The following is a 14,398-nucleotide window of genomic DNA, read 5'->3' as shown; positions in this document are numbered from 1 at the left end:
TGTATCCCCCCCCTCTGTGATCCTTGCTTTTAATTTTCCTGCAAAAAAAGGGGGGGGCAACCTCCCACCCCAGGTGTCCTCTCCTAAGGGAGCTATGTAAACAGAAAGCAAACGCAAGGACCCGCTCCTGTTGGCATGACACGTTCAGAGAACGTCATTCTTTAAAATGCCCGTTCAAAGTGGCACTCTGTGCCAGCCAGACCACCTGTGAGCAGCAGGGCACAGTAAACAGAACGGTCGCCTTTCTACAGCCAGATCTATAGATTAGTTTCTGCCAACAACAGAAACGCCACGTTTCTGTCCTGTCCTCAACACTGAGGAGACGGGGCAAAACTATAAGGGTGTCATTCCTCAGGAGTGTTTTGTTGTATTAAGAGCAGGTTCAGAAATCTTTCCAGACTGGCCCTTCCTAGTGGAATCTGGAAGACCTTTGGCCCCTCAGGAAAGAAAAAAAAAGGGGGGTGGGGGAGGGAAGGTATGTGTGCTCAGCAAAACAAAAGTCCCAGAATCCCCCCCCACACACACACACACCAACAGCCTGTCCAGAGCTTCACTAATCTCCAGAAAGACCCATCACACAGACTCGGCAAACACACCCAGCTCTAGTTCAGGGGCTCCAGATAATAAAAGACCAGGCAGACATCTCTGCCTAAGACCCTAAGACTCCTGGCTCTGACCTTTCGACCAGGGCTCCGGAGAAGGAACCAGACTCCCTACTCGCTCCCGCAAGCCGCCTTGTTCCTAGTGAGTCAGGGAGAGTGGGAGAGGGGGGAAGCCCCACCCCAGAGTGGGACAGGCGGAAAAAGGCATCAGCGGTCCGGCCCCGGGCCTCCTGTCATTTGGCCTTGGAAGAGAGCAGCTCCCAGTCTCTCGTGGCTTCGATCAGGTGCCTCTGGCCATGACTCATCCACTCCTCCTGGTCCTCGTAGAGCCGCCCGCAGAACCAGCACTTGAAGATGCACTGGGCCGCCGAGTCCTCCGGCAGGGCGTCCACCACCTGGTAGTTGTTCCTGTGCACCTTCTTCAGCTTCATCTTCAGCATCAGCTGCCTCCGCAGGTGGCTGGCCTCCTCGGCGTTCCGGTAGGTGAGGCGGACATGGTGCCTCCGAATGCCCAGCTGGTACCGCGTCCTCTCTGAGAGGACTACCTTGAGGACGTTGCCTTTGTACTTGTTGATGACCTTCATGACGTTGCTCACCTCCGGGGAGTCCACGTCGGGGTGGTTGAGCACGATGACTGGCTGGTTCCTCCTGGGGCAGCGGATCAGCTGGTTGGGCTTCACCGCCATCAGCCGCAGCTGCCTGGCCACCTGGAAGATGGACGGGTCCTTGAGGCAGTGGCTGGGCTCGGCCGGTGGCGTCCTGCCCTTCTTCTTGGGCGTGCCGACCTGCTTGGCTTTATTCTTGCTTGCGGGGAGACTTCTGGAAGGCGGCGGTCTCCCTGGCTTGCTCAGTTCGCTGGTGCTGCCGCTGCTGCCTGGCTGGGCGTGCAGGGGGCTGGCTTTTTGGGGGGCGACACTACAGGGGGCACCCTCTCTTCTCGGCTTCAGTCGGAGAGGAGGAGGGGTGTCAGGATTTGGGGATGCGTCCACGGGGCCACCTGTGAAGGACGTTTGGGCATCTGAGTTTGTTGGTGTGGCCGGGCAGAAGGGAAGGGGCTTGTCTATTAGCCCTGCCTCGCGGCAGGAGATGGTGACAGGTGTGTCGCAGGTGGCCTCGATGATGCCAGTGTCCTCAGAGGAGTTCAGGACTCTCAACACTGCCCCCTTGGGGATCAAAACGGGAGTGGTGATGTGACTCTTCCTGGTGGCTCTGCCCTCTGACTTCCCACTACCACCCTCTAGGAACTGGGGGTACAATCGCCCAGGGGGAATGTCGCCAGCGCCCTGGGCCTTTGGGAAGGACACACTGATTTCCTGGCCATTCCGGGGGGCGGCTGGGGGCCTCCCCTTCTCCGGTGGGTGGCGCTGAACGGTGCTGGAGGCCAGGGATGGAGGCCTGCCGCACGACTCGATGAGCTTGGCGATCTTCCTGCGCAGGAGCTCGAGAGATTTGATTCTGGAGCTGGAGCTGGAGCCAGAGCCGGAGCCGGAGCCGCTCCACTGCACGTCCCGGGGCACGTCCGTGGACCCCGAGCTCAGGGAGAACACGGAGGAGATGACCGGGCCCTCCATGGCGTCCCGGGGCCTCTGGGAAGCGGTCAGTTCCAAAGGCCTGGCCCCAGGCCGCTGGGGTCTGGCTGGGTCCTCGCCCCTCGGGATGCCGAGCTGCAGATACTCGCCTTGGGATGGTGCGCAGGGGGAACCCGACTGCAAGGCTGTCCTGGGCTCCTCGGCCTGGCTGTCACTCAGCCTCCGGCTGCTGGGGACCATGTTCACGGGAAAACTGATGTGACCCCGGGGGTTCAGGCCACTCCTGCCAAGGGCCATCAGACCCGTGTCTGCCGGGAAGGTCAGGGCAGCTGGGGCCACCGGCAGAGGGAACAACACCTCTGAGCTCCCGGGGGGGCTCCGTGCAACCCCAGCCTCTGCCAAGTTAGTGGCTGCTCTGGGCGGGATCGGGCCTGAGGCCGCTGCCAGGCCCCGCAGGACCCCATTCCGCACGAGAGACGTGGGGGAGAGTGGCCTTTTCAGGCTGAGTGAAGGAAAGGGGGCCTGGTGGGGGTGGCGGGTGCCTCTGTCCTGCCAGTCCTCCTTGCCCCGCTCTGAGGGCAGCAGCCACTCCCGGGGGCTTCCCCGCATGCCCCCCTTGGACATGAAGAAGTCATAGGACCGGACCCACCTGACGTCTCTCAGCTGTTTCTGGATGAGAGGCTGCAAGCTGTGGAAGCCGCCCAGCTTCTGCACCTGTCCCTCCCCAGACCCCTGGGCCCCTGGTGACCTGGTCTGCTCCCCGCACACCCTGGGGTCCGGCCGGCACAAGCCCTTGTCCCCATCCATGCACCCACGGTCCCCTGCATCTGCCCCCTCTGCGGCAGCTGATTCCGGGCTCCCGTTCTCGTCCAGCGGGAAGAATCTGAGCACCAGCTGCTGGGTGCCGTTGACCACTTTCACGTCCACCAGCTGGGCCAGGCAGTTGGCGGGCACCACCAGCTCCGAGGGGGCCACCACGGTCAGCGGCATCCCCGGCTGTAGTGGCTCCCGGGCTGGGGACAACACCTCCACCTCCACACTCTTGTCCTCAAAGCGGCCGGCCCCCTTGGTGGACCTGTTGGGGACACACACCACGTCCTTCTGTCTTTCCCTGGATGACGACGGCGGGTTGGGCATCCGCGTCTTGGTGGCCTGGCCGGAGAACCGGGCCAGCTGCTCCGACAGGGCTCGGAATGGTTCGGGCCCCCTGGGTTTCAGTGGGACGGTGGTTCGCTTGGGCTCGGGCCTGGCCGGAGTCTTGGGGGGCCTCTTGGCTGCTCCCCCAGCCCGCTCGTGGACCCGGCGGCGGTGTTTGACGATGTAATCGTTCCGGATGGCTCCATAGTCACAGTATTCACAGCGGTAGGGGAAGACACCTGTGTGTTTCACCAGGTGCCTCTGGAACTCGCCCTTGGTGTAGGAGACGTAGCTGCAGTGTGAGCAGATGAACTTGATCTCCTCGTGCTGGGTGGTGTGCTTCTTGTATTGCAGCGGGTCCTTGGTGGAAAAGCGGCATTTGTCACAGTAGTACTTGCCCGGCTTAAAGTTCCGTACCTTGGGGTCAGATGGATGTGGTAAACGGTTAATTGTGGGGGAGATGGCATCGTGGTTATGCAAAAAAAAAAAACAAACTCTGCTGAGTTCCCTGTACCACCACAAGCCAGAGCTGAGCAGGGTTCTGATAAAAAAGTAATCATTATTATAGCAATAACAATAATCAGTTATAATACTAATATATAATATATTAATAATATGTAATATATTAATATATAATAATAACTGTATTCATATATTTTGGAAGCGATTCTCTTCTCATCCAGCTCCCCCGTTCTAGTCTCAACTCTGACTCCGTCCTCCCAGACAAAGTTGCTAGCCCACCTGCACATTAGCTATCAAGCTCAAGCAAAGAGGACTCATATTCTGAGCCACCAGGGGACATGCCTAAAATAGACTTCCCTAGCTTCTTTCCACCCCAAGGTCTCTGTTCTCCTCTGTTCGATTCCTACTTTTGAGTTCCTGTTTGTTAAATGTTTTGTCCTGCCTGGAATGTTCGTAGCCATGACCACAGAGTGTGAGCTCAGACCAACAGGGATGCAGAAGTTACACGGGCTCCTGTGCTGAATATGGGCCCCAGATCAGATCGATGGGGTTTACAGTTAACAATATTTATTTACTTTTCCCATATTTGGGAGCTACTCTCTTCCCTGATTCAGCTTTCTAGTCCTTTTTCCAACTGTGACACCATCCCCCCAGACAATAGCTTAGGTCACCTGCATATTAGATGTCAGGTAAAAACTAGTTGGGGCCCTAGGAATAGACCTAAAATAGAACTAATAGCTTTTTCCAAATTGGAGACCCCAAATCCCCATCTGCAATATTCTTGTCTTTAGGTTCATGATTAGTCAACACTTTGCTCTGCTTTATATCTGAACTCTTTTTCAGCCACCAGGTTCCAGATGCTGCCATGATGCCAACCTGACTTCCCAGAGCAGACAATCCCACCAATGTGTCCTGGAGCTCCACTTCCCCAGAGCCCTGCCCCACTAGGGAAAGAGAGAGACAGGCTGGGAGTATGGATCCACCTGTCAACGCCCATGTTCAGCGGGGAAGCAATTACCAGAAACCAGACCTTCCACCTTCTGCACCCCATAATGACCCTGGGCCCATACTCCCAGAGAGTTAAAGAATAGAAAGCTGGGGTCGGGCGGTAGCACAGTGAGTTAAGTGCAGGTGGCGCGAAGCACAAGGACCAGCGTAAGGATCCCGGCTCGAGCCCCTGGCTCCCTGCCCTTCGTGGGGGGATCGCTTCCCTCTGTCTTCCCCTCCTCTCTCCATTTCTCTCTGTCCTATCCAACAACAATGACAGCAATAACAATAATAACTACAACAACGATAAAACAAGGGCAACAAAAAGGAAAAAAAAAAAAGGTCTCCAGGAGCAGTGGATTTGTGATGCAGGCACTGAGCCCCAGCAATAACCCTGGAGGCAAAAAGAAAAAAAACAGTATTAAAAAAAAAAAAGAATAAGAAAGCTATCAAGGGACGGGATGGCATAAATTGTGTGGAATTGTACCCCTCTTATCCTACGGTCCTGTCAGTGTTTCCATTTCATAAATAAAAACTTAAGAAGAAAGAACAGTCAACCCAGCTCTGTGACCTTAGGAGAACCATTGCAGTTTCCAATGGAGGGGAATGGGAACCAGAACTCGGGTGGTGGGAATGGTGTGGAATTCTACCCCTATTACGGTTTTGTAAATCAATATTAAATCACTAGTGAAAAAGAAAAGAAAAAGAAAGGATAAAAAAATAATTTGGGGAGTCAGGCGGTAGCGCAGTGGGTTAAGCAATGGTGGTGCAAAGCACAAGGACAGGCATAAGGATCCCGGTTCGAGCCCCCGGCTCCCCACCTGCAGGGGAGTCGCTTCACAGGCGGTGAAGCAGGTCTGCAGGTGTCTGTCTTTCTCTCCCCCTCTCTGTCTTCCCCTCCTCTCTCTACTTCTCTCTGTCCTATCCAACAACGCTGACATCAATAACAACAACAATAATAACTACGATAATAAAACAACAAGGGCAACAAAAGGGAATAAATAAATAAATATTTTGATCAATCACAAAAAAAAAAAAAAAAAAAAAACTCTTACCTTGAATTTGTTCCCTGGAGCAGTGGCGATGGTGGGGCTGGGGGGGACATCGGCCGTGCTCTGTAGGACTTGGGGGGTGCTGGGGTTGCTGTTGGGGAAGGGGAAGGGATGGGGGGCCACGGCAAAGTTGCATCTGAAGCAGACGTATCTGTCCTCCCGAGGTTCCTGCCCGCTGCCCGACCCCGTTTTCAGGTCCTGGATGGGGACCTCGTGAACGCTCTTGCACTTGAAGCAGGTGGCCAGGGTCAGCAGGGAGGCCTCAGCCTCAGAGCCCTGGTACAGGAGGGTGGGGGCTTCGGGCCGGGGGTCCCGGTTGGTGCTGGGCTGCCGGGGCGACATGGTCAGGGCACTGTGCTCCCCGTCGGTCAGCCTCGTGCTGCAGAGCTGCTGCCCGATGTCCTTCATCTTGATCTGCATCTCCAGAGAGTCCATGGGGATGTGCGCTGGCTTCACATCCTACGGGCCCGAGGCGGGGCCTCAGGGTCAGACTGGGGACAGCCACTGCCCGGGAACATGCTTCCTCGCCGTTTCTGCCCAGAGGGAGACCGTCTCCCTGTCTCTGACATGCCACTGGGTGTGGGGGGGGGGGAGGGAACAGACATCACAGAGCAGACTTAATACCAGAGCTTTCGGCTTTGCCAAACGATCCCCAACCTGACCCCAAGATTCAATGGCCTGAAGGGATTTATGCTGGGTGCTGGGCAGCGCCACACCGGTCGAGTGCACGTACTACCAAGTGTGAGGACCCTGGTTCGAGTCCTCACTCCCCACCTGCAAGGGGGAAAAGCCTCATTAGCTGGGGCTCGGTGCCAGCACTGTTCCTGCCTGTGTCAGAGGGGGCCGGCAATCTGGTGGGGGCAGAGGACAGTTGGCACCCGGGTCTCAAGGCTGTGTGAGGTGGGGAGGCGGGTGGAGGAAGCTTTGAAGCTGGGTCCCACGACAGCAAATGTTCCCAATAACTTCAAAAACTGTCCACTTTGTCACAACACCACAGCCAGTGCCAGGCAAGCTTCTCCCATGGTCCGGATTTATTTATTTATTTATTAATTATTTATTTATTATTTTTTGCTGGGCTCGGTGCCTGCACCATGAATCCACCGCTCCTGGAGGCCATTTCCCCCCCTTTTTGTTGCCCTAGTTGTTGTAACCTCGTTGCGGTTATTATTGCCATTGTTGATGTCGCTTTGTTGTTGGATAGGACAGAGAGAAATGGAGAGAGGAGGGGAAGACAGAGAGAGGGGGAGAGAAAGACAGACACCTGCAGACCTGCTTCACTGCCTGTGAAGCGACTCCCCTGCAGGTGGGGAGCCGGGGGCTCGAACCGGGATCCTTATGCAGGTCCTTGCGCTTTGCGCCACGTGCGCTTAACCTGCTGCGACACCGCCCGACCCCCCCATGGTCCGGATTTTAAAGCACTCTACCCCAAAGAGCCCAGAAGCACGGAGCCAAGGAACGCCAACCAGGGAAGCAAGGCATTCAGCACATGTGTCAGCTGCTAACACACTCCCCAAGAGAGTGGCGCTTAGAAAGACAGGATCTTTCTCATTCAGGCATGGGAGCCCATGGCTGACAAGGGAAGGCACTGGCTGAGGAAGATTTTCTGCCACTTTCCTGCACGTGGACCGAACTGCAACCCAACAGCACTGGCTGAAGACATGAGCTGTTCCTCCTGGCTTGCTGATAAGCAGATGAGATTTGCCTTCTGGAACCAAGAGCATCACAAGAGAAAGGCACAGGGCAACAGGGTTGCCAGGACAGTCCTTGTCCCCTGCTCGGCTCTGCTCTCCAAGTGAAGAGAGTCAAGAGTGGTGAGGACAGTGACCTGGGACTATTGTACAAACGCTGTCAGCTGGGTCTTGGGCTGATTAGCTGAGTGACTCTGGGCTTGTGAATTTCTCCGATCTGGAGTTTTTTGCATGTGAAAAGGTGGTTTACTAACTCCTAATTTACCTGGGTGGGGTGTGGGGCCATACCTGACAGGTGCTTTTGATTTTGACTGTCTAAGGGGAAATCTTTCAAGAGAAAAACAATGTGTGCAGGACTTGTGAAAGTCTAAAACCTATAGTTCTCCATGAGAAGGCACTACAGATAGATCATCATGAGAGCGCTAAAAGGAATGGACAGAAGGGGCCGGGTGGTGGCGTACAGCTCAGCACAAGCCTTACCATGCGCAGAACCCAGGTACAAGCCCTTGGTTTCCGCCTACAAGGGGGAAGCTTTCTGAGCGGTGGGGTAATGCTGCAGGTGTCTCTTCCCACCTCCCCCCTCCTCAACTTCTCTCTGTCCTATCCAATAAGTAAGTAAAATAAATCTTTTTTTTTTTTTAAGAAACAGGTAAAATCATAAATTAAAAGCATTGCTAACAATATTACATTGTTCTGTTCCTAAACACACCTAGGGATTTCAGGTCTTTAAAAGTTATAAAAAATGGGGCTGGAGAGGCAATATGATGGTTCTGCAAAAGACTCTCCTGTCCTAGGCTCCGATGTCCCAGGTTCAATTCCCAGCACCACCATCAGCCAGAGCTGAGCAAGGCTGATTTTCTCTCTGTATCTCTTTTTCTCATTAATAATAAACTTTTTTAAAAAAAAAAATAAATAAAATTGAAGGGGCACATTTATGTTTATCATTGCCTCCTTTTAAATTTTTTTAAAGTTTATTATCTTTATATATTTGATAGAGACAGCCAGAAATTGAGAGGAAGGTGGATATAGACAGGGAGCAAGACAGAGTGACACCGGAAGCACTGTTTCACCACTTGCAAAGCTTTCCCCCTGCAGGTGGGGACCTGGGACTTGAACCTGGGTCCTTGCCCATTATAAGACATGAACTCAACCAGATGCACCACCCGCTAACCCCCCTCCCCTTCTTAACTGCATTAATGAAACTAGTTGCATGCTATTTTATGCAAATAAGGACAAACTGCGTAGATGAACTGGATGAAGAATTTGGTAGCAGAGCTGGTGGCCTCCTGCAGGCAAAGCTTCACTGCTCCCAGGTCAGCTTTCTCAGTCAGATACAGACAGCTTCCCCTGGTGCTCTGGGCACTGCCCTGTGGTGCCAAGGCTCAAACCTGGGCTGTGCACAGAGCAAGGCAGGCACTCTCACCAGTGCCCAATCTCCCGGCTCCTGGATGAACAATGTCATACAGGCTGTCACTAACCATAAGACCGACCTCCCCCTAGTCTTTATTTTCCAACCCAAGCTGCACTGAGGTGACTGTCTACACTCAGGATGGTCACTTTTTAAAGAGGCCCCTGCGGTGGCCAGCTGCCTTACTGAAGACCAGAATGGCCCAAGGAGCTTTGAATGGTGACAGGGCCAGAGAGGAGCTCCCAGGTCAAGCCCAGAACTGCAGGCTGAGCTCCCAGGTTCAACCTCCAATGCGCCCCATTCTACAAGAACTGAGCAACATTCTGGCCTCTCCTCAGACAATACCTTTGCTCCACCTGCATGCTAACTGTCGGGCTCAGGCAAAAAATAGTAAAGTCACGGGCCCCTTGGAATAGACCTAAAATAGACTTCCTAGCTTTTCCCAAAATGGAGACCCCAAATCTCATCTGCTATATTCTTACCTTTAGGCTCCTGATTGTTAAACAATCTGTCCTGCTTTATAGCTTAATGCTTTTTCAGCCACCAAGTTGCAGATGCTACCATGACACCGACATGACTTCCCTGAGCAGATGACCTGACGGGTATGTTCCGGAGCCTCCTCTCCCCAGAGCCCTGCCCCACTAGGGAAAGAGAGAAACAGGCTGGGGGTGTGGACCCACCTGCCAACGCCCGTGTCCAGCAGAGAAGCAATGACAGAAGCCAGAACTCCCACCTTCTCCACCCCATAAAGATCTCGGGTTCATACTCCCAGAGGGTTAAAGAACAGGAAAGCTTTCCCAGGGATGGGATGGGATGTGGAACTCCGGTGCTGGGAATTGTGTGGAATTGTACCCCTCTTGTCCTATGGTCTTGTCGATACTTTTATTCTATTCAAAAAACAAAAACAAAAACAAAAAAAAAAGGCTGGGAGGTTGTGTTGGCATTTCAGGAATTTTCAAAGCTTCCAAGGTGACAGGAACGTGGTCTAGGCTGAGAACCACCACCTTTCCTCACTGAGGGGCACAGCTGGGCCTGAGGACAGGATGGCATCCTGGAGCCATCCATGCTTCTTCACCTGCCCATCCCAGCCCTTGCAAAGGGCCCAGGAGTGGGACGAGGCCACTGCCTGGCACCAACACAGGGGATTAGACAGCCGGAATTCCACTGACCCCTTGAGCTTTGAGGAATTGCCGGGCATTCTGGGAATGTGTCACACACACACAGCACAGTTTTGCAGGCCCCAGGCAGGTGTCTGGCACTCTGGGTGTACAAGGACCTTAGACCTGGCTCCTGGTCCCCAGCACCTGCCAGGGGCTGCTATCTAAAGCCTCCAGGGGGAGCAGGAGCCCAGATAACAGGTGGAAAAAGACCCCCAGCCATCAGCCAGGCACTCCGCCTGTCAGTCCTGGGGTCTCTGGGTGGCAGCAGGCTCAGACATAACCTTGGAAGGGCTTCCTTTCCAAAGATGTGAAGACACAGGGCTCTTCCTGGAGTCGGCACCAAATCCTTGACTTCCCACCTCCCCGCTGAGCCGGGAGGCTTGTGCCCTGTGGTCACCGTTCTCCTGTGTTTCCCGGCGCTGTTGGAGAAGCGTGGCAAGTCCCCACGACTCCTGGGGTTCTTCTGAGGTACTGGGTCCCACCTCTGGCCCTAGTAGAACACAGGAGGCAGCACCAGAAGTGGGACCCTTGGGTGCCCTGGGCCCTGGGCCTGTGGAGTCTTGGCCTGTCCGGGCACTTTTCTTCTTGTAGGAGAGATGTGCGATGAGACTCCAGAGTGCTTCCCAAGCTGGGGTGCTTGGCAGAGTTCCATAGGGAGCTTAAAATGAAAAGGAGGGGTGGCGGTGGAGAGGGAGGCCAGTGAGCAGGCCGGTGTTCTTGCTGGGGAGGCCGGAGCATGAGGCTGGAGGTGTTCTGCAGGGGAGGGACTCTGACGTGGGCCTGCACTGCTGGGAGCCCCTCGGGGGGGTGGGGTGGGGTGGGTCTGTTCAGCCCGTCACCAGCACAGGGGCCACTGCAGGAAGGCGGGTATGCCGGAGAGAACTGTCAGCTTTCCATGCCAGGCCGAGACAATAAAAATAAAAAAAGTCTCTGTTCTTCTTGCAGGAAAGCTATGGCACTAGGTCCAATTCTTTCTTTTTTCAATTTTTTTTTTTTTTGCCACCAGAATGTCACTGGGGCTTGATGACACTGGCAGCCATTTCTTTCCTTTTGTTGTTTTTTTTTAAATTTTATTATCTTTATTTATTAGACAGATGGATGGAAATGGAGAACGAAGGGGGAGATAGAGAGAGACAGAGAGACACCGGCAACATTGCTTCACTACTCACAAAGCTTCCCCCTGCAGGTGGGGGCCAGGGGCTCGAACCCAGATCCTCAAACACATGTCTACTTAACCAGGTGTGCCATTGCCCAATTCATTTTTCTTCTATTTTATTGGATAGGACCAGGGGTGGGGGGGAGAGATAAAGGGAGAGACAGAGACATCTGCAGTTGTTTTACTGCTCGTGAAGGTCCCCCTGAGGTGAAGACAGGAAGCTCAAACCTGGGTCCTTATGCTTACCGCCCCAACCCTTTTTTTTTTTTTGTCTCCAGGGTTATTGCCGGGGCTTGGTGCCTGCACTACGAATCCACTGTTCCTGGAGGCCATTTTTTCCCTTTTGTTGCCCTTCCTTGTTGTTTATTGGTGGTGTTGTTACTATTATTATTGTCATTGTTGTTGGATAAGACAGAGAGAAATGGAGAGAGAGGGGGAGAGAAAGACAGACACCTGCAGACCTGCTTCACCGCCTGTGAAAGCGACTCCCCTGCAGGTGGGGAGCCCGGGGGCTCCAACTGGGATCCTTATGCAGGTCCTTTTGCACTTTGCGCCACCTGCGCTTAACCTGCTGCGCTACCACCCGACCCCCATCCCCTTCTTAAGAAGGTAGGTGTGGGTCGGTTGGTTGCTTCTCTGAACTGCTATTATTGGACTGTCACATCAGGGAAGAGGACCCAGTTTAATAGATACGTTTATACACACACACACACACACACACACACACACACACACACACACCCTGGTCGGCACGATAACTCACCCAGACAGTGTGCTGCTTTGTCCAGAGCACACCACAAGTTCCAGCCGGGGTCCCCCCACATTGGGGGGCAGGTCACTTGCATGGGATTGGAGTCTCTTTCCCTCTCTGCCTTGGTTTCAATCTGGAAAAAGTCAGTTGGGAGTGGTGAACTCTCCCCTTGACCAAAAGAACACCTCCAAGCCATACTTTTCTCTTGCCTTTTATTAAAAGGTATTCAGCCAGAATGGTATCAGCCAAACAAAAGGTGCCACGAGAGTTGTTTTCCAAGGCTTAGAGGGGAGATAGGAAAATTATCTTTTCAAATAAGCTCCCTGGCTGGAAGGTCGGGGTACAGCTGACTCAGTGGAGGGGTCTACTCAAAGACATGATCCCACTGGTTTCTGAAACAACCACTTGCCTGCCTTCCAGAACCCTCTGCCAATAAGAATCTCACTGGTGTGTCCACACCTCAGGGGCTGGGTTGAACTTTGCATAGATGACTCAGGAGATCAAAAGAGATCCATTCTTAGTCTCTCCTTTCCCTGCTCTCTGCCCTTGCACACAAATCGCTTCTTCAGAACCACCCCCCCACCCCAGACTAGGGCATGTCTTTTTGGTGGCTCTCAAATGACACCGTGAACACTCCAGCGCCCTCCCATATGCTGTGTAGACGTCTATTTCTGAGCCAAGTGCTAGGCCTCAGTGTGAAATGGATCGATTCAGTCTTTTGACGGGACAACACTCAGTCTTCCTTTCCTCCTTCTGTCCTTTGCCTCTCTCTTTTGTATTAAGAAAAAAAAATAAATAAATTCTCCTTTCTTTGGCTCAGAGCCTTCTTGCTCTGGTCATACCCTCCCCCATGAACCCCAAAGCCACCAGATTTAAGAAAAAAATAAATAAATAAAAGGAAGGGGGGGGGAGAGACGAAGAGGTGGGGGTGAGATGACACCAGCATTGTCATCTATTGTCCACAACCTGCTCCTCTGCAGAGAAAAGATCACGGCCCCCTCACCACCCCCATTCTAAGGTCGAGGGTCAAGCCCACCCCTGGACGGACCCCCAGAGACACCCTACCCCAGAGGATTAAAAAAAAAAAAAATCAAACAGCCCAAGGAGAGACAATGCCAGGCTGGGTTTGTAAGTTGATTGTGGGCACAGGGTGCAGGTCCACCCACCCGCGCGGTGCAGAGGGGGATGCACGGCCTGGGGAGGGGGGGTCCCGGGGGTGCGGGGTGGGGTTGCGGGCTGCAGGGGGGCAGGGGGATGCATGTAAGGGCTGAGAAGCAGCCCACGTCAAGGCTGCTCCCCCCCCACCCCCAGGCCCACAGAGGCTTTAAAAATGGCCTCCTGACGACACTTCCTGCCGGCCCGCCGGCGGCCAGCCTCCCCGGGACACGCATCGTTCAAACGGCCGGGGGCGGGAGGCCGGCCCTGCCCGCAGGCCCCGCCGCCCGGGGTCGCCTCTTCGGGTGCAATCAGGGCGCCCGGGCGGGGGTCCAGGTGCGCAGCTGCACAAAGGCCAGCAAAGGGGGGCGGGTGCAAGGGAGCTCAAGATTGCAGGGGGAAGCAACGGGAGGGGTGCAGCACCCGCACCCCACTCCATCCCGGGGGCCCCCCAGCTCTGAGCTCCCCTTTGCACATCGGTACCCCCTCCCCCATCCCGGGGACTCCCCGCACTCCAGACAGGCGGATGATCCGGGCTCATGGCAACAACCGCTACCCACCCGGCCACCCCCCCCCCTTCCGAACCGAGTCGATCCGATCCGCCCCGGCCCCCGCGGCCTTGCAGGGTCCCGCCCCGCGCCGCAGCCCCCCGCGGCCGGCCCCGTAGGCTCCGCGCACGCCCAGCCCTGCCCGCGCAGACACTCACCCGGCCGCCGCGCCCCGAGCCGGCAGGGCGTCTACACCGCGGCCCCGGCCCGCCGCCGCCGCGCCCGCTGTAGGTCCCTACTCGCGGGGCGGAGCCGGGCCGCGCGTGCGCACTGCGGCGGAGCGGGAGCAGCCAGCCCGCGCCCCGGGGTCCCGCACCCGCAGACCCCGAGCTGCAGCCCGCGCCGCGGGCACCCGCCGCCACGCCGGACCCAGCGCTGGGGACCCCCTTGCAACGGAAGTCCTTTGCAACGCAACTCCCTTTTGGGGTGCAAAGGGTGCTGGGTGCTGGGTGCCCCATATGGACCCCTAGGGCTTCCCAGTACTGGACGCCTCTCTGGGTCTGGACACGCTTATTCGGTCTCGACTTGTCTCTCTCAGACCTGGACACCCATCTTTGGCCTGACACCGTCCTCTTGAGTCCCAGCGCTGGTGCCAGGGTGCCAGGGGGTGCAACCCTTCTTGCTTGGGTGCCAGTGCTGGGCGCGCCCCGCTTGGACCCCTAAAGGGAGGGGTCCTTCTCCAGTTCCGACACTGGGCACCTCTCTGGGTCTGGACATCCTTCTTGTGTCTCGACGCCCCTGTTCATTCCTCTTCAGTGGGCGC

At 55.3% G+C, this 14,398-nt stretch overlaps 1 protein-coding gene across 1 annotated transcript; it reads right to left on the bottom strand.

Moving 5' to 3' along the window:
* Nucleotides 1–657: 657 nt before the first annotated feature.
* ZNF518B (zinc finger protein 518B) lies at nt 658–13,871 on the bottom strand. The gene is made up of 3 exons (XM_060188332.1): nt 13,794–13,871; nt 5,773–6,342; nt 658–3,685 (listed from the first exon to the last, which is right to left on the bottom strand). Exons 2-3 carry the CDS (start codon nt 6,202–6,204, stop codon nt 836–838), a joined length of 3,282 nt encoding a protein of 1,093 aa, XP_060044315.1. The 5' UTR covers nt 6,205–6,342; nt 13,794–13,871; the 3' UTR covers nt 658–835.
* Between the last annotated feature and the right edge of the window lie 527 nt (nt 13,872–14,398).

The sequence above is a fragment of the Erinaceus europaeus genome, chromosome 3 (genome assembly GCF_950295315.1).
Source record: "Erinaceus europaeus chromosome 3, mEriEur2.1, whole genome shotgun sequence".
In the NCBI taxonomy this organism is placed as follows: Eukaryota; Metazoa; Chordata; class Mammalia; order Eulipotyphla; family Erinaceidae; genus Erinaceus; species Erinaceus europaeus.
The sequence above is the reverse complement of the archived record's forward strand: the minus strand, read 5'-3'. Positions and strand labels throughout refer to the sequence as shown.